This window comes from Toxorhynchites rutilus, chromosome 3, assembly GCF_029784135.1.
Source record: "Toxorhynchites rutilus septentrionalis strain SRP chromosome 3, ASM2978413v1, whole genome shotgun sequence".
In the NCBI taxonomy this organism is placed as follows: domain Eukaryota; kingdom Metazoa; phylum Arthropoda; class Insecta; order Diptera; family Culicidae; genus Toxorhynchites; species Toxorhynchites rutilus.
Window position 1 is genome coordinate 282,594,557 of NC_073746.1, and position 25,717 is coordinate 282,620,273.

General features: G+C 42.3%; 2 protein-coding genes across 8 annotated transcripts in view; one reads left to right on the top strand and one right to left on the bottom strand.

The window, feature by feature from the left end:
* LOC129776108 (A disintegrin and metalloproteinase with thrombospondin motifs 20) overlaps window positions 1–25,717 on the bottom strand; it is a 536,521-nt gene that overhangs the window by 150,072 nt on the left and 360,732 nt on the right. The gene's annotated exons all lie outside the window — the stretch shown is intronic.
* On the top strand, window positions 454–6,835 carry LOC129776107 (vitellogenin-A1-like). Its single transcript, XM_055781514.1, has 3 exons — window positions 454–559; window positions 629–5,461; window positions 5,524–6,835. The coding sequence occupies exons 1-3, from the start codon at window positions 529–531 to the stop codon at window positions 6,708–6,710; spliced, it is 6,051 nt and encodes a 2,016-aa protein (XP_055637489.1). The 5' UTR covers window positions 454–528; the 3' UTR covers window positions 6,711–6,835.

Below are 25,717 nucleotides of genomic sequence, written 5' to 3' on the forward strand. Positions count from 1 at the left end.
ACGGCCCACGAGGGAGGCACACCGAATCTTTACATACACAATGAAGACGCGTTTTTGGTCACGTGTGGCCTACGGTACTTCCACGGTGAGGGCAATGAATGGAAAATTATGTTCGGACCGAGAATGGTGCCATAAATTATGGGTGAAATGGGATTTTGCGGTACCTCCCCTCGCTTGTTGAGCATGTTTAACGAGATTTATCTCGTGTGTGTCCTGCTTGCAATTACACCGTGTAAAATGCAAACCATAAAGGCTAATTAAATGTTCGGCCCTGCAAAATAGCTAAACGACAAGAATTACATTCCACATTAAACTTGATTGATTTTTTTTCCTTCATGCAATGGCAACTGATAAGCTACATTGTAGCATTATCGTTTCTAGCAGTAACAGCTGTTTCATTGATAATGAAAATTCACTAAATCAGCAATAAATCTAGTATAAAATCCTCCCGATCATCCTAAACGGTATACTTGATCCTCTGGCAGCAGAGGTGTAACGATCGGAGTCATCTGAACAGTTGAATCCAGTATGTTGGTGAAAGTACTCCTCCTAGGTCTGGGTAAGTAACATTGATTTGCGCATAATCCAATCAATTACAGACTCATGTTCAATATCTATTTTTTTACAGTGGGTATCAGTACTGCCACCCAGTACCAGTACCACCATGAATTCCCCTACAGTCGACCGGAGAATCGTACCGGGTACGAATTTGGCGCTTGGGAGCCGAACCGCGAATATGTGTACAATGTAACCTCGAAAACGATGACCGCTCTGGCTGATCTCGCCGACCAGTGGACCGGTATTGTTTCCCGTGCTTATCTGGTTATTCGTCCGAAGAACCCGAACTACGTAGTTGCGTACGTCAAACAGCCAGAGTATGCCGTGTTCAACGAGCACTTGCATTATGGATACAACACCGAGTTCCAGAATCATAACCTGAAGTGGCAACCGATGCCGTTGAGCTCAAAGCCTTTTGGAATCGTGTATCATAAGGGCGCCATCAAGGGCCTCATGGTTGAACAAACTGTCCCAAACAACGAGGTTAACATGCTGAAAGCTTGGGCTAGCCAGTTCCAATTGGATACTTATGGAACGAACGCAATCAAGTCTAAGTATAATCAGTTCCCGGAAAACAACACTTTCACTGGTGTTTACAAAGTGATGGAACCTCAGGTCACTGGTCACTGTGAGACAATGTACGATGTCAAAGTTGTTCCGGAGTATTTGGTTCAGGCTAACAAACAGTGGGTCCCTCAGCCTCAGTTCCGGGAAGAAGGCCAGTACTTCTTGGAAATTTCAAAAACCCAAAACTTTAGCCGTTGCGAAAAGAGTCTGGAATATCACTTTGGATTTAGCGGTAATAGCGACTTCAAACCAAACACCAACCATGTAGGAAATGTGGCCTCGAAGTCCGTGGTGGGTCACCTGTTCCTTACAGGAGACTGGTTCAACTACACCATTCAATCGGCCAGCACCGTTAACAAGGTGGTTGTCGCTCCATCGCTGGTCAACGAACAGAAGGCTCTGGTTTACTCACAGGTTAATGTGACCCTTAATAACATCTATCCCTACAACAAAGAACCTGTTGGTCCAGCGGACGACCGCGAAGTTTTTGTCGATTTGGTGTATGGCTACAACATACCCAGTGATAAGAAGAATAGTGTGCGCCCAGGAAACGAAACCGACTCCAACTCTGATTCATCCTCCAGCTCCTCTTCTTCGTCCTCCTCTTCATCTTCTTCCTCCAGCGAGGAGAACAATGACAATCCGAAAGTCAGCCCAACCAAGCAGCACCAGAAACAAATGAGCGAAACCGAAAAACGTGGAAGCCGTAGTCGACGTTCTATCGACAGTTACAAGGAGAAAAAGTACTACGAAGCATACAAAATGGACCAACACCGTCTAAGTCGGAATAATGATACCTCGTCCGATTCGAGCAGTTCAGATTCGTCGTCTTCAAGTTCGTCAGAATCCGCGTCTGATTCTTTGAGCAGTGAGGAAGCTCATTATCAGCCATCTCCGAAAAGTTTCAAGGAAGCCCCTCAGACTCCATTCTTGCCGTTCCACACCGGTTATAAGGGATATAGCATCCAGTATGCCCGCAATATCGATGGACCACGTGTCATCAGTAAATTAGTGCAAGAAATCGCCGATGAGCTGCAGAATCCATCCGCCCTGCCACAGTCTAATACCCTGAACAAGTTCAATATTTTGGCAAGTATAATTCGCACCATGTCCTACCAAGAACTGTATGACGTCGCCCAGAAATTCTTCGTGTCCTATAATGAACGCAAAGAAGGAGACAACCATAGCGAAAAATTCGCCAAGCGAGTCGACGCTTGGAACACCTTCCGTGATGCTATAGCTGAGGCAGGAACTCCACCAGCCTTCCAGGTTGTCAAGGAATTCATTGGACAGAAGAAACTTCAAGGTTTCGAGGCCGCTAGTGTTATTGCAATGCTGCCCCAATCCATCCGCTATCCAACCGAATCTCTGATACATGAGTTCTTCCTTTTGGTCACCTCCGATGTCGTTCAGCGTCAACAACATCTTAACGCCACCGCACTGATATCGTTCACAAGCTTTGTTAATCAAGCTCATGTCAATAACCGCTCCGCGTATAACTACTATCCTGTTCACAGCTTTGGACGTTTAGCCGATGCCGACTATCCGATTGTAGCACATAAAATCGTCCCATGGTTTGCTCATCAGCTGCGTGAAGCTGTTGATGCAGAAAACAGCATCGACATCCAGGTCTACGTGCGTGCTCTTGGAAATCTCGGTCATCCGGAAATATTGAACGTATTTGAACCATACATGGAAGGCAAAATACGAGTTAGTGATTTCCAGCGACTGGCCATGGTTGTCGCTTTGGATAAACTTGCCGATAATTATCCCAAATTAGCCCGCTCTGTGCTCTTCAAAGTGTACCAGAACACCGGAGATATTCACCATGTACGCTGCGCTGCGGTTCATCTCTTGATGCGCACAGAACCACCCGCGGAGATGTTCCAGCGTATGGCCGAACACACCCACAACGACCCAAGCGAGTACGTTCGGGCTGCCGTCAAATCCGCTATCGAATCCGCTGCTGAAGCCGATGAATATGATAACGAAAGCGAACTAGCCGAAAACGCAAAAGCTGCCTTGAAGTTCCTTAATCCAGAGGAATTCAGTCTTCAGTATTCCTCTTCCTATGTTCGTGATTACTACTTGGAACAGATGGAACTCTCCTATCGTATTTACTACGCACAGCTGGCCGCTGATGATCATTTTGTTCCCAACGGTTTCTTCTACCAGTTGCGTAAGAACCTGGGAGGTTTGAAACGTTACTCGACCTTCTACTACCTGTTTTCAAGCATGGAAAGTTTCTTCGACTTGATTGAGAATCAATTCGATACTAGAAACCTTCGCAATGCCAGTAACTCGGCCAAATATGACAAAAACCATATGCATATGAAGAGCAAACACAATACATACCACGGATCTTCGAAGAGCGAATACAGTGACAAAGAACCACAGAAATGGTCGACCACCCGCATTGCCAGCTTGTTGAACATCGACCCGGAGGAAGCCCAAGAGTTGGAGGGACAGTTTTTGATGCCGTTTTTCAACGGAGAATACTTCTATGCCTTCAACAATCAAACCGTTGAAGATATCCCTCGCCGAGCCAGACAGTTCTTCTCTGATCTGGAAGATGGTATGAGCATGAACTTCACCAAGTTCTACCAGAAGCAGGCTGTCACTCTTGCCTTTCCATTGGCATCTGGTTTACCGTTTGTGTACTCTCTGAAAACTCCAACGGTAGTCAAGTTTGAGACTGAAGCTACCTTCCAGACTTATCCAAATATTGCTAACCAGCCCGCTGGACACCCTGAGACCGAAAACGATGACTTCATTCACTGGCCAGAAATTGTCAATGGATCAGTTGACGTGAACCTGCTTTATCATAGTCTGGTGGACACCAAGGTGGGCTTCATAACACCGTTCGATCATCATCGATACATTGCTGGTTACCAGAAGAAATTCCAAGGCTACATCCCCGCTAGCTTTGAGTTCTCCTTCGACTTTAAGAACGATGAATACCAATTTGAGTTTGAACCTCTCCAACCGAAGGAGGATCAGTTGTTGATTCACATCAGCTCGTGGCCGTATACTGGTTACAAGGACATTACTGATGTTCGACCAATTGCCGAGAATCCAAACGCTAAAATTGTACACAACGAAGATCAAACCACTAAAACTATTGAGCATACCTTCGGACAGCATTTGACTGGTTTTGCACTACGCTTCTACGGCAAATATGATACCGATTTCATTGATATTGGACGCTTTGCAAAGTTCTTCCAGGAGCAGGATTATGTGTCGGCATTCATCTACCCATTCGCTGCCCAGACCTACCATTATCATCAATTCAACGTTTACTATGACGCGCAACGTAGTGCGGCTAAAACTATGAAATTCATCGCCCATTACAGGAATAATGATGGGCATCCGGATTACGAGGCGACCGATATGAAACATCCGAAGAGCCGTCATTCGTACGCTGGATACTACAACGAGAAGAATTTCGCCCAGCCCTACGTATTCTCTGCCGGAAGCCACCGTCGTCAGGAACAGTTCATAAAGAATGCCGCTGCTGGAATTAGAAACAGCGATGTCGATTTGTTTGATTTTGGTTTCGTTTTTGAAGGTCACGAACAGAAGAGTGAATTTGTGCTGACCACTTCTATCGCCGACAGTCCAGTTGATGAGACATCCCGATTTTTGTTCTTCTTCTCCGCCAGCCCATGGAATGCTGCAAATTCATTTTTCAAGGACTTCCCATTCCCTGGCAAACAATTCCAGGTGTGTCTGTCCGGTAACAATCAATTCCCAAATGTTCCGAAGCTGAACTTCTTGAATGCTTTGAATTATGGCGCCAATGGCTCGCTCAACTGGGAGTTGTCGTACGGTGAAAAATGCCAGGGTGGAGCACAGGTGTCGATGAAGGGCCAGTTAAAACAGACCGACTATTACCGTCATTATTTGCGTGAATCGCATATCGGTCAGGCCTGTAAACAGCAAATGGATCAAGGTTATTATCAGTTCGCAGAGTGCCAGAACGCTACTCGGCAGGCTAGCTATATGGATCAATATTACTTCAACTTTGAGTACAAGGATGTGGGACAGGTTGCGAAGAATTTCTCGTATAAGCTGAACGATATGTTCAAGTTCATCACCTACCCATACTATGAGTCCAACTATCTCTACAAGGGCAAGGACAACCAGTTCAGATTTGCTTTCGAGGTGGCACCCAACTTTGATTACTTCAATGCTTCATTTTACGGACCGGAATATGCTTTCGAGGTTGACAACCATCCGATTGAGGACTACTATCTGAGATACTTTGCTAGTGTTCATCCAGATATGGATTGGTACGAACGATTGGCTACGTATGCGTATCGCGGGGATTACTATCGTAAGTACTCGCTAGCATTAGTGGGGTTGAAATATGTTTTTTTTCATGATACTGTATTGCAGCTTCCTGCGCCATCTCTAGCAAGTATGTGGATACATTCGATGGGAGGACCTACAATTACGAGTTTGGCGACTGCTGGCACGCCCTTGTGCACACCGTTAAACCAGATTACCAATACTACGCCCAGCAGTCCCACTTCCGGAACTCCGATAGTGAGTACAAGTACAAGAATGGTTTCGAAGAATATGAGCAGTTCAGCTTGCTAGCCCGCAATGGACCTCAGAATGAAGTTTATCTGAAGTTTGTGCTTGGTCAAGCGAATGAGAATGACTATATTGTTGACGTTGTCCCCAATGGAGCGAATCTGCCACAAGTATACATCAATGGTCAACCTCAGCAGATCCACGAGAAGTATGCCGTTGAGATCGAATCCAACGATGATGGTGAGCAACCACTGTTCCGCGCCTACGCTCTACCTGGTCAGGAAATTGAGCTTAGCTACCGTGACGGTGATTTGACGATTGTGTACGATGGATACCGTGCTCGCATTTATGCTGATCAATCCTACTTCAACGACTTTGTTGGTATGTGTGGTACCAATAACGGAGAATATAACGATGACTTCGTCACGCCAAACCATTGCTACGTGAGCAAACCTGAATACTTCGCTGCCTCGTATGCCATTACCGGCCAGAACTGCTCTGGTCCAGCTAAAGCCTACAACATTGCCTACCAACAGCAGGTAAAGGCTAGATGTGTCAAACACGAGGTGTTCTATGGAAACGTAATCAGTGAACAGGAGGCCGGACGCATGCGTTATCGCTATAACCATAATATCGACAACAACGACAGTTCATCGTCTAGCTCTGACTCCTCCAGCTCATCTTCAAGCTCTTCCAGTTCCAGCTCTGAATCGAACTCGAGCTCAGCCGAACACAAGGAATACCATCCGCACAAGCAGATGCAGACCCTGAAGGAGTGTCAAATCAAACACCAGCATCAGATGATCGAACAGTCCGACCAGATTTGTTTCACCCTGCGTCCACTACCGGCCTGTACATCAAGCTGCAAGCACACCGAGAAGTACACCAAGTATGTTGACGTTCATTGCCGTGACGCTAGCGATAGTGTGGCTCAGATGTACAAGAAGCAGATCAGCCGAGGAGTGAACGTTGACCTCAGCGCCAAGTCGGTAACGAAGACCATTAGATTCAACTTGCCCAAGAGCTGCGTCCACAGTTCTGCCTGAGTCTAATTTACCATAAACGGAAGCAATGAAACGATGAAATCTACATATTTATAAGAGCATCGGGAAAATGTAAAAAAAATGCTGCAGTAAGAGGACAGCGAATAAAAGAACATATTTATTATTCACCTATCCGTGTTATACTGGTCACCCCAATGTCTAACAACAAACCGCCAAAACATCAACCAAATCGTACCCTAGTAGTGGAATTGAATTTCGCGAATTTCGCTCGTAAATTCCCCTTAACTAACCGGCAAGGTCAAGTTCGATGAATGCTTTCGAGGCCGGTGCTCCTCCAGCCGCAATCGTTGGTGCAACACTTCGCCACAGCCATTAATCATCTTCCAATGGCTTGAGTGTTCCTAATTGCCCTGTGGTCGTCCAGTCACAATGGGTTGACAGGGGAGAAGCGCGAGAAAAGGTGGGCGTGGGGGTGTATTACGAGAACAATTGTATGCATTCATTAGACGAGTTCCATTTGTTTGCCGCTTCTTGCCACAAGCCATATATTTGCTTTCTCGTTCACAGTGCAAGCGGAGTGATTGAGGGAAATGGGGTTTTTATTCGATTTAACAAGTGTGACCGAAAGAGACAGACAGAGAGAGTGAGAGAGCAACACATAAAACAAACAAATTGATGTTGTTTTGATTTGATGCTTTTGGTCAGTTGAACTTGAACTCGTGCGGACACAGGAGAGTGAACAGCCCCCTGAGACATTGAGAGGGATTCCGTTAAAAAGCTTGCGGTGGAACATCGGATATCAGCAATGAAATGCATTCTGGTTGACTTTAGTGAGCCTTTTATTCACACTATTCTGTTCTAAAATCACGATTAAAGAGTGGCGAAGTTTTGGCCAAATATCAGCTCGTCATTGTCAGTTTGTTCAGGAAAGTTTATGACGTACTGGACTCTGAGCTCTGACTGAACACAGCTTCAAACTTTGAGTACGATTTATTCCAAATCGTAATTATGTTGATTAGACCGATCTGACTGAACACCGACCATAGGAAAATATATTTTTCAAATGTATTACTTATTTTCATAACGGTTCCTCAATGCAGTCATACCATCATAAGAAGTGCTCGTGCGCTCTTTCTTAAATTTAAAAACACATTGTTTAACCGTTGAATACGATGGAGAAAAGGGTTAAAGTATGCCAACCAGTTTTTCTTCTATTTTCCGTTATGTTAGGTATTAGTGCTTGTTTATTCGTTAGGTTGTGTACCCTTCTGAATTCATTGTTTCAAATTTATCCATTGGCAAATTCGCTGCATGTTATTTTTGTGAAGAAACAGATAACTATGTATTTTGAAATGCTTCGAGTGCGAACGATTCGCACAGTGATTCGCAACTTGTTACAAATTTGAACGCATATTTTTATATTTTTTTTAATCAATTTTTTGTACCAATCGACCAGCATCTTTTCGGATTTTGTAACAGGCATTAAATCCAATTGGGCTTCTTGGAACTGCATTCATGGTAAAGTGTAATCATTTATCATTTTTGAATTAATATTTGTCATTTCTATCCATGTCTCTGCGTCAACAAAATACAATTTGCGAGGAGTACACAATCCTTCGTTCTAAGTTAAATAAACGAAGTTTTCCTTCTTACGTTGAACATGCAGCTAATTGACATCGATTGCTGTTTGAAGCATATGTTCCATCGAAGAAATCATGTAGGTACTCTGTATCCGACGCGAAGAAACTCGAAGGAAAGCTGGCTTCGAGTTCGAAAACGCTTTGAGTTGTGGCGCTATTGGACCATATTTCATGTCAACTTTAAGATGAACTCGGTGAAACTTAGGAAGGGACTCAAAATTCGTTGCGTCTCGAGGCCATGGGTATATTCGGAATTTGAAGTTAACATAGTCGAGTTCTTGGGCCGCGCAGGGTCAGGATGCAGGTTCTCAGATTTTCAGATTTGAGATTTCGGATTTTACACATCTATTCTAAATCTCAGATCTCCTACCTATGTTTTCTGGCTCTAATTTCAGATTGAGCTATGAATTTTGGAAGTTTTCATTTCATATCAGCGACACAAATTTTTATTTACTGTTGAAAAATACTGTTTGAATCGTTTCGCTTTCAACTGTTTTTTTTTGTGATTGCATATCTTACTGAAATATTTACCCTCAACTTAAAAATATGAAATTAAAACTTTATTTGATAAATAATCGAACAATTCAGTTTAAGAACCATCGTGTCCTGAAATATTGCGTTTTATTATGAAAACGATAATACCGACATCTTATTTTTGTTATTTCATGGGGCTTTCGTTTTTTTCCATTCGTTAATTTGAGGACTATTTACCTTGCAGCAGCATTCGTGCATAGCTCGTTCGCTCGCCTTGCTCTTATACACCGATCACAATACACAGTTCGTTCTGAACTGTACGCACAGTTCAGCCAGCGGTCAGTTCGTTCTGAACTGTATACACAGTTCCGCCAGCGGTCATCGTAAACAGTTCGTTCTGAACTGCATACACAGTTCATCGTTCACCGTTCAGTTCGTTCTGAACTGAACTGTGTATACACAGTTCAGCCAGCGGTCTTCGTACACAGTTCGTTCTGAACTGGGTAAGCAGTTCATGTGAACTGTTGCCCAGTAAAAAAGAACGACCGTTCGTTCACTCTTTTTGGTGAACTAGTTCTTTTGAACAGTTCATGAACGGTTTGCCCATCTCTAGTTCGAGAGTGCGAGGACGCGTATTAAAATAAGTGGATATAACGAGTGGAACAAAGAAGTTAAACGAGACGCTTGAGACCCGGATGAACGGGAATCTGGAGGAAGTAGACGAAGTAGTTACACCTGGCGACGAGGATTAATGGTATTTCTTTTTTTTTAAATGGCGTACACAAAACAATCATTTGCCATATGAATAAAATGTAGGCCGAACCAGATTGAAGAAAAAGGAATTCGGTTTTAAGTTTATGTGAAATGAAACAGAATGGCAAAGAAAAACATTCGTACGTCACTAATACATAATAATTTTCATTATGCGACATCTACGTCACCAACCGGCGACTAGTGACAACTCATTTATGTATAGGTGAAGTCTGAAATGGAGTGACAAGCTTTACAGTAGAAGCTCGGAATTGAGTGACAAGTTCGCGGATATTCGGAGTTATAATGAAATCGAATCAATGTTTTGAAGAGAGCTTTGAATTATAATATCTTAGCAGATGTAGAGCTGAAAAATTAGACTCTGGTAAATGTGGTATTGTTGGAAAGAGAAGTAATTTGAGATTCTAGTGTGTGAGGGCCTAGAATGATGACCGTGGCTAGGGGGCCCGGTGTAAACATGACATTCTAATGTGTGAGCGCCTAGAATGACCGTGGCTAGGAGGCCCGGTGTAAACATGATATTGTAATGTGTGACGGCCTAGAATTATGACCGTGGCTAGGGGGTCCGGTGTAAACATGACATTCTAGTGTGTGAGGGCCTAGAATGATGACCGTGGCTAGGGGGCCCGGTTTAAACATGACACTCTAGTGTGTGAGGGCCTAGAATGATGACCGTTGCTAGGGGGCCCGGTGTAAACATGACATTCTAATGTGTGAGGGCCTAGAATGATGACCGTGGCTAGGGGGTCCGGTGTAAACATGACATTCTAGTGTGTGAGGGCCTAGAATGATGACCGTGGCTAGGGGGCCCGGTGTAAACATGACATTCTAATGTGTGAGGGCCTAGAATGATGACCGTGGCTAGGGGGTCCGGTGTAAACATGACATTCTAGTGTGTGAGGGCCTAGAATGATGACCGTGGCTAGGGGGCCCGGTGTAAACATGACATTCTAATGTGTGAGGGCCTAGAATGATGACCGTGGCTAGGGGGCCCGGTGTAAACATGACATTCTAGTGTGTGAGGGCCTAGAATGACCGTGGTTAGGGGGCCCGGTGTAAACATGATATTCTAATGTGTGAGGGCCTAGAATGATGACCGTGGCTAGGGGGCCCGGTTTAAACATGACACTCTAGTGTGTGAGGGCCTAGAATGATGACCGTGGCTAGGGGGCCCGGTGTAAACATGACATTCTAATGTGTGAGGGCCTAGAATGATGACCGTGGCTAGGGGGCCCGGTTTAAACATGACACTCTAGTGTGTGAGGGCCTAGAATGATGACCGTGGCTAGGGGGCCCGGTGTAAACATGACATTCTAATGTGTGAGGGCCTAGAATGATGACCGTGGCTAGGGGGCCCGGTGTAAACATGACATTCTAATGTGTGAGGGCCTAGAATGACCGTGGTTAGGGGGCCCGGTGTAAACATGACATTCTAATGTGTGAGGGCCTAGAATGATGACCGTGGCTAGGGGGCCCGGTGTAAACATGATATTCTAATGTGTGAGGGCCTAGAATGATGACCGTGGCTAGGGGGCCCGGTGTAAACATGACATTCTAGTGTGTGAGGGCCTAGAATGATGATCGTGGTTAGGAGGCCTGGATTAAATTCGAGATTTTAGTGCGGTAGAGCCTAAAATTATGACCCTGGCTAGAGGGGCCGATGAATATTTGAGAGTCTAGTATGTGTGTGAGGGTCTAGGAAGAAAATTGAGTGAGAGACCTGCGATGAATTGATGCTCATAGAGCGTGAGTTAATGAAATACGACTAGTGCCTTGCATATAACCATAAACATTCAACTACCGGCAGAGCACCATCAGAATTAATGTTTGGTCGCCGTACTCGTACTAAACTGCCTACTGTCCCTTCTGTTACTGGTTCCGATGAGGCAGTGAGAGATCGCTAGATGTGAAAAGGGGGAAGAACTATGCTGATAGCCGGCAAAGAGCAAGACCCAGCAGCATAGAGATCGGCATAGAGATGGCTAAGCGGATGAGAAAGGAGAACAAGCTTGGTTTAGAGTTTTCTCCAGAGGAGTTCATCGTTGTTAAGAAGAAAGGAATGGATGTAACCATTCGCTCAAGTTTAACTGGAAAGGTGTAGAAACAGAAATGCTGCGCATTTGAAGGTTTTACTGAGGGATACAGGTGGTTCTGAGGAACTGGGTAAAAAATCAAATGAGGATGAACAAATACCAGTGCCGGAATCAGGCATAAATAAGGAACCGGTGAACGTGGAAGAGTCAGTTACAGAATGTAGTGGATAGAATAACGTAATAACAGGATCAAAGAGAAATAGAGTTGAGCCAAGTCGTCTGAAGGACTTTATTAAGTATTGAGATTGAGCCTAGGGTTAAATGATCTTCTGTTGATCTAATGAAGGGTAGGGGTGTAGGGTTCTATATCCAATAAAGCGTGCCTGGAATATAAATAACTTTGACCTTTGAATTGAATTGACCTGAGGACAAAGAAAAGAAGAAATGGGATGAGAGACGAGTGTGAACGTTCGAGAGTGCGAGGACGCGTATAACGAGTGGGTTAAAATAAGTGGATATAACGAGTGGAACAAAGAAGTACAACGAGACGCTTGAGACCCGGATGAACGGGAATCTGGAGGAAGTAGACGAAGTAGTTACAATAGGGGGTGAAATGGAAATCTAGGCATTGAACAAGTAGGAAAAAAATGCAAGATTTGGAACGCTTATAACTCGAGTATTTCTCAATAGATCGCAAAGGTTTTTGCATCAATTGATAGGAAATATATCTACGCATCTATGATAACGAATAAAATTTCATTTTTCTTGAGATAAATAATTGAATAATTGTGGAATATCAAGCATTGTCTAAATGCACTATGTGCCCATTTTTGATTGGTCCATTTTGTGCTCCTCAAATCGTACCGACCATAATGGGCAACCAGAGCAGCAGCGAAATAGAATGAAGCACGATTGGAAAGGAAAAAGAAAAAAATATGAACGAAACATTGGTCGCAGTCTCACACATGCGTAATTCTCGAGCCAGCCAGTCAGCTTAAAAATCCCCGCTCCGCTGCCGTAACGATCATCATTCTTTGTGTGGACAAGGACTGGACAACATCGTTGCTGGACGGGCTGGACGGCGAGGGATCGAGTGCCTTTCTCAAGGCAAGAGGGTGGAGGTGGTAGCGCTGGAGTAGAGTAATAGAGTAGAGTAGAGTTTTCAAAGGGCCTTTCTCAAGGCTAGAGACGAATGAACTGCAAAAGTTTAAAGTCTCTATAATACAATACCTTCCTTCCTTCCGTAACGATCATTTTTATTCAAACCGTACACCACATCAGTTCGCATCACAACACATCAACAAACCAACCCAAGCAGCCATGTCTGGACATGGAAAATGAGGAAAAGTGAAGGGAAAGGCAAAATCCCGCTCGAACCGTGTTGGTCTGGAGTTCCCCGCAAGGGTAGCTAGGCCGAACGCGTTATTACCAGTGCACCAGTCCACCTAGCCGGCGTTATATAGTTTCGGCCGCCGAAGTGATCAAGTTAGCTGGCAAAGCTGCTCGCGATGATAAGAAAACCCGCATTTGGAACAGAACACATTCGGTTCGGTGGACATCAAGACAACAGGCAGTAGCAGCGAGTGGCGAGTGGCAAACGCAATCGCAAAACGGCAGCTAGTAGCAGAAGAAAAAAGTTTGTTCTTTATACAAACTGCTTTGGTGGCAAAACCAGAACAAGGCGGCATCGAGGGCGTTCGAAATGGTTTTTTCCAAAACCACGAGTACTAAGTTTTCTAAATTGGAACCATTCCAAAAAACAAGGCGCTTTTCAGGGCCATTAAACATTCCAAAAAAGAGTTTAGGAAATACAGTTCAATGCTTTATAAAACAAAATCCAAAATAATAATAAAACGCAAATTGATTTTTTCATAATTTGTTTGCCAGGATATGATGAGTATGTGAATTTGGCAGTTGTTCTGAGCTTATTGATAGTTGGGGACTTTCCTGATTATTCAATTTTCACCAATTCTTAAATTGTTTCCAGATTGAATGTACAGTAATTTACAATTAGTTCGACATTTAGCTAACTGGACGGACATGTAATGCGACATATTTAGTTGGATACGGGAGGCGATCTGGCGTAGTGGTAACATCCATACCTCTCACGCAGAGATCACGAGTTCAATTCTCACTCCCGACATTCTTCCAAAAATGGAAGTAAAAGTGACGAACCAGCCGAAATGTGTTGAAAGTCACTATAATAAAGAAAAAAAAAAATAATTAGTTGGACATTTTTGAAAGTCGACACTGTACCACTGTCATCGCAAATGTTCAATTACAGGTTAAAATCGCCTCCAATGCGACACTGAGTGGTGCTTCGGCACGTCGCATGGAATGTAATGTACTGTACAACATGTCACAAAGCTGGATGGGATGAAATTTTCCAACTGTGAAAGCTGTGGCGAGTGGCAACAAATCGCTAAACAGGAAGGTTTAGCCGAACAAGATGGGGATATCGAGTGATAACAAAACAATAAACTCTTTAGATTGATAATTTATTTGATCCTATTAATTTTGTGATCCTGAATAGGACCCTTTTTAGCCTGCATGTGAATCCAGCGAGCGAACAAATCGTAATGAATGTATTTTTTTGCCATCGCTGCCTTTTAACGCTCATTCGTTCGTCTCGTTGGACTCGCCCCTTTGGCTGAGTCTGCCGATTTGTCTCTATCCTGTGAGTGTGTACCGCTAGAGTACAAAACGCGCGGACCTCAAAAAATATCTCATTTTCTTTCAAACCGTAAACCCGTGTGGTTGTACGGCATCGTTTAACATCGCATCGCATCACATCATAAAAAGAAAACAGGCAGCAACGTGGACGTGTGGACGTAACAAAGGAGGACAAGTTAAGGGAAAGGCTCCCTCGAACCGTACAGGTCTCCAGTTCCCTGTTGGTCGCATTCACTGATTGCTCCGCAAGGGTAACTAGGCCGAACGGATTGGTGCCGGAGCACCAGTATACCTAACAGCGATTATAGAGTTTCGGCCGTCGGAGTGCTCGAGTTGGCTTGCAACTTATTGGTGGTTGGGGTCTTTTAAATTGATCATTCAGTTTTCACAAACCCATGTATGGTGTCCGAATTAAAAGTGGCTTCAAATTACAATACATTGTATGCAGGATGGCATTAACGAATTTTCTTGGTAGCAAGAACTGCTTTCTTTGGTTGATAACTGATGTTGAAAATTGACTGACGTTACATCTGCATTGCATAGAGAAGTAACTAAGGAGCAACACGATGAGCTATGTATTTCCTGCTGCTCTGTTCTTATTTTAAAGGACTTCAATCCGAAGGTCATCCGTCCCTGTATTAACTTTTGGTTTTTCAGAACGCTTATAGCTCGTTTATTTCTCGACAGATCGTAGAGTTCGTCTCCAAAACCTCAGTTCTTTTTCATTTTTATTTACTTTGTTTGCGGAGACTACAAATCTTACAATTCATTCGACATAATAATGTGCTCAATAGTGAAATATATGATAGTGAACGAGCTGATGACCACCTATGCATTCCCTATCACAGCCATCATTTTGATTGTACGATATGTGTATACGCCGAAAGATGCCCGACGTTGAACATTTAATAAGTACAAAGCTTTCATAAAAAAAATCAAGAATCAAGTTTGTAAAAAAAACGCAAAAACACAACACCAAAGGTTCTTTTCAGAACCCTCAACATGTTCATAAAGAGTAAACAGTAAACTAATCCATTTTTCAGGTAGATAGGTAGGTATTCACGTAGGAGAAGAAAATAAAACAATATATTTAAAATATATATTTAGCAAAAGTTGTCCCCTTTGAATAGTCCTACGTCACTCCGGTTATGTCACCGACATTACCCACCCGTCTTTTTTCTCGACGAAATGTTCAAAGCCTTCATAAAAAAAATCAAGAATCAAGTTTGTAAAAAAAAACGCAAAAACACAACACCAAAGGTTCTTTTCAGAACCCCCAACATGTTCATAAAGAGTAAACAGTAAACTAATCCATTTTTCAGGTAGATAGGTAGGTATTCACGTAGGAGAAGAAAATAAAACAATATATTTAAAATATATATTTAGCAAAACACATTACCCACCCGTCTTTTTTCTCGACGAAATGTTCAAGAGCGAAATTCATGCGCTTTTTTGCAAATTATAAACGCTGGATACAAGAAATATATCGTGTCGTGTCTTTGTCGTGGATACGACAAAGGGAATCGTTTTTTCATTTTTCGAAGAAATTAAATGTACTAAAGGGTGTGTCACATCAAATTGCATCACGAAAAAAACGCTGTAGAAATTTAATTTTTAGGAATTATATCTTCAGTTTTCGCTTATAATCAGATAAGAGTGTATAGATCACGTTGGCCATGCTTCACTGTCAATTTTTCGTAAATTTGGAAAAATGTCGTCGAACGAAAAAGAGCGTCGTGAATTAATCCTGTGCACTCATTTCGAGAATCCGGAGTTGTCACATCGGGACATCGGTAAGATGCTGGGAATCGTCCAATCCACGGTCAGCAGAGGACTAAAACGATACTTCGAGAACCTAACCATCGACCGGAAGGTGAAGAACGGCAAAAATGGATGCTCCGTCAGTGAAAAAGATCACAAGCGCGTAGTTAAGCAGTTTAGACGTGATCCGAGAAGTTCGGTCCGGGATGTCGCCAATAAGCTGAATTTGTCAAGTTCATTCGTCCAGCAGACCAAGCAGCGGGAGGGCCTGCGTACATACAAGGCTCAGAAGGCTCCTAACCGCGACGAAAGGCAAAACATGGTGGGGAAGACGCGAGCCCGGAAGCTGTACACCGGAATGCTGACGAAGCCGCATTGCCTGGTAATGGACGACGAAACCTACGTCAAAGCGGATTTTCGTCAGCTGCCGGGCCTGATGTTCCTCTCCGCAGAGGACAAATTCAGCGTTCCGGAGGAGATTCGCAAGCAGAAACTATCCAAGTTTGCCAAAAAGTACATGGTGTGGCAAGCGATCTGCTCTTGCGGAAAGCGGAGCGCCCCCTTCGTGATGACCGGCACGGTAAACGGGCAGGTTTACCTTAAGGAGTGCCTACAGAAGCGCTTACTACCACTATTGAAGCAGCACGAGGGTCCGACCATCTTCTGGCCGGATCTCGCTTCGTGCCACTATTCAAAGGACGTGTTGGAGTGGTACGAAGCCAACGGGGTCACCTTCGTGCCAAAGGAAATGAACCCGCCCAACGCGCCGGAGCTTCGCCCAATAGAGAAATATTGGGCGATTATGAAGCAGGCCCTCCGGAAGAACCCAAAAGTTGTCAAATCGGAGGCGGACTTCAAGAGAAAATGGATTTCTGTTCAAAAAAAACTACAACCTGACGTTGTACAGAACCTTATGGACGGGGTAAAGAGAAAGGTGCGAGCATACGGGCTTGGGCTCGAAGTATGAATAAAAAGAAAATGCCCAAAGTTGTTTAATAGTTTTTATTTTACTGTCTAAAATTTTCAAAAGGATCGGTCTACTAGGCGAATTTCTACAGCGTTTTTTCCGTGATGCAATTTGATGTGACACACCCTTTACTCTTTACAGTTCTGTCAAAAATCAAGATATTTATCTCATAAACTTGATTGTTTCCACAACACTGTTGATTCGCAACTTTTACAGTGAATCCTAATTCAATTTTAGCCGCTGCTTAGCAGAAACGAATCATCGGAAAGATCGATGTTTATAAGCGACTTCAGATTCCCTCTCAAAAGTGCTGGCTTGATCAATTTATCCATTACTGGTTTAAAAGGGTTCGTCAGTTCGAATAGAAAAGGTGCTATAGGTTCGTCACTTTGAAAGCTCATCATAAATGGTTGAACTGCAGCAGTTGATGTTAAGAAAAATCCCCAACAATTTATCCTCAAAAGCCTCTGCAACTACTCTAAAAGTACTGGCTGTGAAAACAGCAGCAAAGCTCATACGGAAATCTGGATGTGTATATTCGTACTTAGGAACGTAAGATTGTTTGTGCTTAGACTGAGGCTACGTAGGTTTTAAGGTATGGCAGCATGTCAAGGGCTTTTCATACCACTGATTTTCGATCCATTTTACTCCACAAAACTTCAGCCGATCCAATAGTTCAAGAACACTCCGCACACTTTAACGGAACGTTCTCAAACAGGCTGTACAAGCACGACGAAAATTATGAATGTTCGGTACTTTTGTACTCGCATGTGTTTCTGCAGACCGGAATGGGTTCCCCAACACAGACTTCAAAACCAAGGAATCTGGAGAAATCGGCATTGCAAATATATGCAATGTGCGGGTACTTTTGTACCCGCATGCATACACTCGGGAATATGTGCAGACTTCAAAAGCGGTATGAACACAATGCTTTGGTTTCAAGACTGCATTGGAAGCCATTCCTTGATGTCTTCAGCTTATTGAACTTCTACGTATACCGTTCGGCAAAATTCTGATAACATTTTGCTGCGATAACGTCGATAACGTCGATTGAACAATGTGCGTTCAACTTACATGTCAGAATCAAAACTTAGTGCTTGAAGTTCAACAAATCAAGCAAATTTGCGGTTCAAGAAGTACGTACCTATGGGAGATGCAACAAATTCAGAGGGAATGTAAGATACATTGATCGGTTAGCCATTCTTTCGTTCACATATTTTGGAAGTCCACAAGAAATGTATGAAATTAGGTCGGATGGCATCATGCCATACGACTTGCAACAAAGAACGTAATCTTTTCACAATACATGAATTGACCTAAATTAGGATTTGTTCGCATCTGAATTCGGAAATTGTTTCATTTAATCACTGGTTTAATCAATAATTTAATCAATACACTCAAATGTCTACTAAGCCAACGGTAGTCCTACGTCAACCTTGCGGTTGTATTTTAGGTATAACCCACTCATAGTTTTTGACGTAGGATTACGTTTTCACAGAACATATTTTTAGTTTTACTTTGCGATTTTAAAGTTAGTTTCAAAAATTAATTGCCTACTTAAGTATTTGTAAGTAATGTGTATTTAAAAATTAAAAATTAAAAATTATTGTCATTTGTTTATTTGGTCAACAGGTAGAATTGTACCCCAATGAAAAAATAATATAAATTAACACAGAACACTTCTAAAGTTACACTTATTTGTTTCACGCGTCTTATTAAAATTAAAAACGTGGTAACACCTACTGAAGAGACGAGACATATTCCGCATTGGTTCATGCAAACCATAATTCGTTCCAGCAGAAGGGGTACTAAAGAACGTGTGTGTACGAAGGCTGCGACGATGTATATTAATGTCTAAAGTGCCGAGCAAAGTAGAACAATCAGTGTTGTTCTGCAGCAGGTCTGCAATGAAGCAAGCCTTTGCTACGTTGCGTCTGTCATCCAACAACTCCAGTTTAATAAGTAAGCAACGGCTCTTGTAACTAGGCAGATTAAATGGACCCGTCCACCTAAGATGACGTAGAGCAAAGCAGACGAATTTTCGCTGTACTGCCTCAATCCGTTGGTTTTCATTTTGGTATTAAGGAGACCAGATGACCGATGAATATTCCAGGATGGGGCGCACAATTGAACAGTACAGATCTTTCAGGCAGTAGATATCCCTAAACTTTTTGGGAAAACGAAAGAAAAAACCCAGCTGCGAAGAGACTTTAGATACGACGAGTGCAATGTGATCCTTGAAGGTAACTTTCGTATCAATCAGGATGCCCAAGTCATGATAGTCGATTCTCGCTGTAATTTTACACCTTCCAGACTGTAACCGAAGTGAAAAAGAGAGCGTTTACGTCCAAACGGAATTACCGCGCATTTGAACACGTTCAGTGACATTCTATTACTATGACACCATTTAGCGAATGTTTGTAGCTGTTGTTGTAGAAAATCCGCGTCTTGTGGCTGCTCAATCTTATATAACAGCTTCAGGTCATCAGCATACGAGAGTTTGAGGCAGTTTAGTACGAAGTTAACATCATTCATGTGTAGTAGGAATAGAAACGGTCCGAGGTAACTTCCTTGGGGAACACCGGAGCAAGCTGGAAAGGGTTTCGAAACATGGTCTCCAATTTTGACAGACATGCTACGACCACATAGGTAAGATTACAGCCAGAGTAACAGATCGCCATCCATGACTAGTTTGTCAAGTTTAGCTATTGCGATTTGATGGTTCATGTTATCGAATGCTGCAGATAAATCCGTGTATATAACATCCACTTGCTGACGATTTTCTATTTGACGAACTACATAGGAAGTGAAGCAAGTTAGTTTAGTCGTCGAGGAACGTTTTGGCATGAATCCGTGTTGGTCCTCCGATATATAATGCGCGTATATGTGCACTAACTCGTTAAGAATGATCAATTCAAATAGCTTGGACGTGGCACTTAACGCAGCTATACCGCGGTAATTCGAAACGACCCTTTTGCACCCTTTCTTGAACACATAAAAAACTTCTTGAAAACATACGACTGTTTCCAACAGTTTGGAAATACGACAGTGTTCAGTGAAAGATTAAACACTGTTGCGAGTGGTTTAGCCAGCGAATGCATGCAACGTTTGAGCACAAGTGATGGAATACCTTCAGGGCCATATCCCGTGGAGGACTTCAATTTCTTTCCTACTGTGCTAAACATATCATCGGTGATTAAAAACTGTAGCAAAGAAGTAGAAAACCGAGGAACGTTTAGGGCGGCAGCTGCCACATCCGGCGGGTCGAGTTGTTCGTCAGTAAAGACGTTGCTGAATTGAAAACGAAACATATCGGCAATGTCAGAGATCGTATTAGCCTCAATCAAACCGTTGAACATCGTTGAGGGCAGTTCAGTTTCCTTTTGTTGTTCATTTACGTAGCGCCAGAAACTTTTGGGGTTATTCTTGAGGCGTCTTTGCAAATTATCCTGATAAGCGTTGTACAGACGATTGTTAAGCTGTTTGTATTCGTTATTTAACTTCAAGTATCTATTCCTCGTAGAATCCGTACGGTATTTGGTGAACCGTCTGAGTGCAGCTCGCTTCATCTTCTTAAGAAATTTGAGATCGGCATTTGTCCATGCTGGTTTCAACGGCTCGCGTTTGGACTTCAAGAGGACAGATTGGATAACCCTAACGTCCTGGCACAGCTCTTGACTAACGAAACATAAATCGAGCAAACGATTGTTTTCGTTTCCGATTCCACTCATCTGTTTGAGTCCAGCAGTGTAGTATGCATCAAGCAATTTTCACGATGTTAATCCAACCGAGGATCGTGAGTTGATCGGATAAAGCGATCTAGCCGAATTCTGCGGCCACGATATCGTTCCCATGTTGTAGTCGCCAATAATTATAATCTTATCTCTAGGTCCCATCTGCGAAATCACCCAGTAGAGCGAGTCAAGATGATTCTCAATCAGATCCGCGTCATTCACTCGATCGGGAGGAATATATACTACACATAGGTAGAGAATAGCGTCAGTCGTGAGAATCGTGATCCATAATTGCTCCACCTTCGATGAGCTTACAGAAGGAATCGACTGTCGGGATTTGAACTCGAGCAAACGGCGATCAATACACCACCTCCAGTGCTTTGATTTTTTCGAATTTTAATAAGAAAATAAGGTCAAATTTTCTCATTTCACCAACCGCAATGTTTTTAAATTGGTAAGTATTATGTATGAATAAGAAAAAAACTAGAGATTTTTAAAGAAATTTTGCTATGGAGGTCTTTGGTATCACTGCATTCTGGAAAAGGGGTCTCTCGCCCAAAACAGTTGCAATAGAACTATCCATGGACTAGTGTCGATCGCACCTGGTAACGTGCTTCTATGAAAGAGGGAAGTAACTTTCGTCGTCGTTTCTTTTTATCAACCAGCGGCATTAGGATTTCAGCGTCGAAATTGATTTCTGTTTTCCGGTGCTCTTGTCTTCTTGCTGCACCTTATTCTGATTCTTTTCAATGTTTTGCAGATGAACTGACGAGAACAGTTGAAATTTTTTGCGGCAACCCGTGAATCCTTGTTGTTGAAGGCACGAGAAAGAGAACGAAGTCGTTTTGCATCCGTAATAAAATTTTCGTTTTTAAAATGTTGTACCGTATACTTTTTTTTCGAGATTTCTGTGCAATTCGTAGAACTGCAGAATGCGCTCGCGAAATGCTTATTGTTTCGACGGCATTTGAAGCAAAACTGAGCAAGCATAAACATATATATATATATATATATATATATATATATATATATATATATATATATATATATATATATATATATATCTTGAATCAGAAATATGGATAAGGGAATAGAATCTTAAATAAAAGCATGACCCCGAATCCCTGTACTACAAATCAGAGTCCATTTCATGTTGTCTGGAATCTCAATCCGAATCTAGAATAACGGGTGGCAACTAAAGTTTTGGAATTCAATATAAAAGAATTCAGATTTTATATAAATATATAAAAGATTCAGATTTTTCAGAATATATATAAAAGATTCAGATTTTTGTTTGGTTTTGGATTCCGGATTTGTATTATAGATACGGGATGAATCAATTGTTTGAGAAACAGCATAATCAACACATTTCAACAGATTTTGAATCCACATACCTAAATACATATTCCCTATGAGTGTCAGCAAAAAATAATGAAAGGAATGGTTTCAATTAAGGGCCCAAAATAATCATTTGTTTGAGTAACAGCATTAATCCTTACTTCTGTTATCGGCCGGGAGGCCTTCGATCGTGGTAAAAATAGCGCGACTACAATAAACAGCTTATAAAAACAGGAAAGGAAAAGATGTTCCCGGTGCTTCCTCAGGAGCGATTTGCAAGTAAGCATGCTTTTTGAACGTACCATTCTTCTAAACTTGTAATATACCTTCGCTTTAAATGTGAGGGGCTTAGAATGAATGGGGTGTAAGTGATTTGATCGATTTCTTTACATCGACTCTCTCTTTTGGTCATAGCTCAGCCTCAAATACATTCTTAGCTGTATTCCACAATGTGGCAGATAGGTCAGAACCTCACCTATCAGATTCTATAGCAAACTTAAATTGGAACGTTTTCGCAATTGAGTTATTAACTAAAGAAAAAGTTGATGAAGAGAAATCGATCAAGTCACTTACACCCCTTGCATTCTAAGCCCCTCATGTGTGTTTGCCCAGGTGCACCAGAAAATGCTATAAACGAGTCTCGGATTCCGACAGAGATTTGATTTTCCAAGAGTTTCAAGAAACGGCGATGTTAAACCAGCCACTGATGCCGTAATTTAGCACAAATTGTCGAAGAAATAGTATGAAGTTTGGTGATGCAAACAAAATTTCTTGTGCCGTCACGTTGAGATGAGGCGTTTAAGGAAGAAAATTCGTTGCAAACGACCAGATTTTCGGAAGGATAACACATGGATTTTGCAACAACGATAATGCATCAGCTCATTGACCGATCATTGTGAACGAATTTTTATCCAAAATGGCACAATGTGAATGAACGAGCACCGTACTCTCCAGATATGGCCCCTTGCGACTTTTTTCTTTTTCCGAAACTCAGATTACGTCTTAGTGGGATACGTTTTGACAGCATTGAAGACATAAAAACGAATTCGCTGCGTGAACTGAAATCAATTCCTGAATACAGCTATGAAAAGTGTTTCGGTGTTCGTTGAAAAAATTGTGTTGCTTCAGAAGGAGCTTATTTTAAAAACACAAATTCTTGATATTAGGCTGTCAACTCTTGCAGTGATGTTTTGCATTCGTCGTTCCGATATAAATTTCTTAAGCGAAGGGGATTTATCTAACGATTTCGGTTTATGTTCCTCGGGACCACAAGGTTAATCATGTCAACAGAACCAAAAATGTATATGCGCAGATAAGCTTCTATGTAGAGTCCCAAGAGATGGCTTATCACACGGTAAATATAATATGAAATTTTGTAATCGAATGTGTATTCAATCCAGCGTGATTTATATCATTGTCATTTCGTACGCTATTTATGCGATTCTTCCATATGGCCATTTGAATAGTATGCTCGAAAGTTCGTAATTTAAGCAATTGATTCTTTATGCTTCACATAGTATGTTTTTATTTTACATTGTACATTGTTCATGTGTGCTTCTTTTCTTTCGTCTGATTGACTAGTGATTGAAACAATTTTATGCTGGCGATATGAGCACTTGAGATGTTGTGATTGTGGTTCTCCGGTGAAATTGGAATTGTTGCAGGATCTTCTAGCGACCCAATAAAACGAATAAAGCGAGCCAAGTAAAGTCGATTGTCTAGAATTCATGTGAATATGTGTTTGTTCCGAAATAAGTTGCGAGCGACAAATGTCATTTGGTGTTTAGGGCGTGCTGAGAAAAATCAAAAACGGCTAGGCGTTTGCATTGACGTACCGAGCGAAACACCGTCAGCATTGCTCTATTTGCCCACCTACAACAAACTGCACCAAGGGAGGCATAAATCTCCAATTGTTTCCACTTTTTCTCCAATTCATCTAACCCCCTTGTCTGAATCAATAGGTGTTAAACTGTGTTCATTTGCGTTTACCGCGCCAATTAGACCAAATGCAAATAGCAGACAACCGCAAGCCGTGGTGTTCTCTCGTATTTTTAACACTTTCAATTTCCGAAACCGCCACGCTCCGATGACCACGAAACCAACCGTGAAGAGTTCGGCGAGTTAGTCCCGAAGCCTCAGGGTGAAGGAGAACCCACAAACCGACCGTTGGTGGATGCTGTGGGCAAAAAAATAAAATCGCCGAGTAAATTGAATTAACAAATCTTTGCGATTTTCACCATCAACTTGGGTTGGGTCGGCTAGACGGGTGCGAACACGCGTTGATGACTACGATGGTGGCATCAAATTAAAACCAGTGCGTTGAGTTTAATAATTCAATTTGAACATTTTGCTCAATTATGTAATTTGATATTATGTTCTGTTTTGTTCCGTGGTTATTGAGTAGTTGTGTATAGACATCAGTATTGTTGTTTCCAAAGAAGTCTCGACGACAGACTACTACGGACATATAACCTGAATAGAAAAGAGAATCTCCAACCTTCATGCAACGATTACGATTTTATCACTCCCCGCAGAAACATCTTACGACAGCCCGAATGCCACCTACGTTTAAAATCCAATCTGCGCCTCGTTTAGCATTCATGATTTGAACTGAACGTCGGCTACACGACGTGTCGTTAAGTATGACACGCAATTAAAGAAGTCATTAAAAAGATTGTCAGAATAATTACCCAATCAGACGGGTCCGAAGGCACAGTGTACCCCCACTGACGCACCGACGCACAAATTAAGTTCAGGCTTGGTGCTATTAAATGTTGGCTTCATTGAATTAAATGTCTCACCTTATCGCGGAACCCCACATTCGTCGGAGATTCATCAAAATTCTTCCAACGCCCACTTTGGCAATTCCCAACTTGCGCGAACACTCACTCTCTTCTTTGTTAATAGTGGGACGAACAGCACTGACCGCCAACATTGGTAAGCATATTAAAGTAATGTTCATAGTTTTGAGAATATGCTTGGCCTTTTTTTCGGTAAACGGTTCCTCCATATAATTGGTTCGCAAAATAAAGAACAGTGTTTAAGTTGCAGTCTGATATATCTACAGCCATTATACAGTCAATCGCAAAATTAAGTATACACCCCGTGTTGGTTCGTTAAAAAAAATTGAAATCAGTTCATAAATGTTAAGAGATTTCTGGTTACTGTAGACGGAAGTGCCTCCCAGATCCGTAATCGTCTTTTCGAGTTCCACTTTGTTCCCTGGATTTTTATTCTTCAGATGGTTCTTGATTTCCCACCAAAGATACTCAATAGAGTTGAAGTCCGGTAATTTCGGAAGTGTTTTGAGTTGAGAGCCTGTTTCTGCACGGGACACTGAAGGTTACGTTTCAGGATGTTCAATGAAGCTATCTTGTCCATCGCCGAATCGATATACTCCATGGTTCCAGTTCCAGAAGCCGCCATCTTACCATACACCATCTGACTACCGCCGCCGTGCTTTACTGTGAGAACCAAATGCTGAATCTGAAGCACTAATCCTGGTTTCCTTCACACTATCTGTGCTTCATCTGATTCAAAGAGATTGGTTTCCATCTATTCCGTATAAAGGACCTTGTTCAAGAACTCCTCAGGTCAGTTTACATATGCCTTAGCAAACTGTAGTCGTTTTTTTCATATTCACCTTTGAGATGAAAAA

Bases quoted from the DNA above. Each gene is read 5' to 3' on its own strand.
- LOC129776107 (XM_055781514.1), top strand. From the start codon at position 529: ATGTTGGTGAAAGTACTCCTCCTAGGTCTGG. The intron at 560-628 runs GTAAGTAACATT...ATTTTTTTACAG, and splicing joins AGTACTCCTCCTAGGTCTGG to TGGGTATCAGTACTGCCACC. The intron at 5,462-5,523 runs GTAAGTACTCGC...ACTGTATTGCAG, and splicing joins GTATCGCGGGGATTACTATC to CTTCCTGCGCCATCTCTAGC.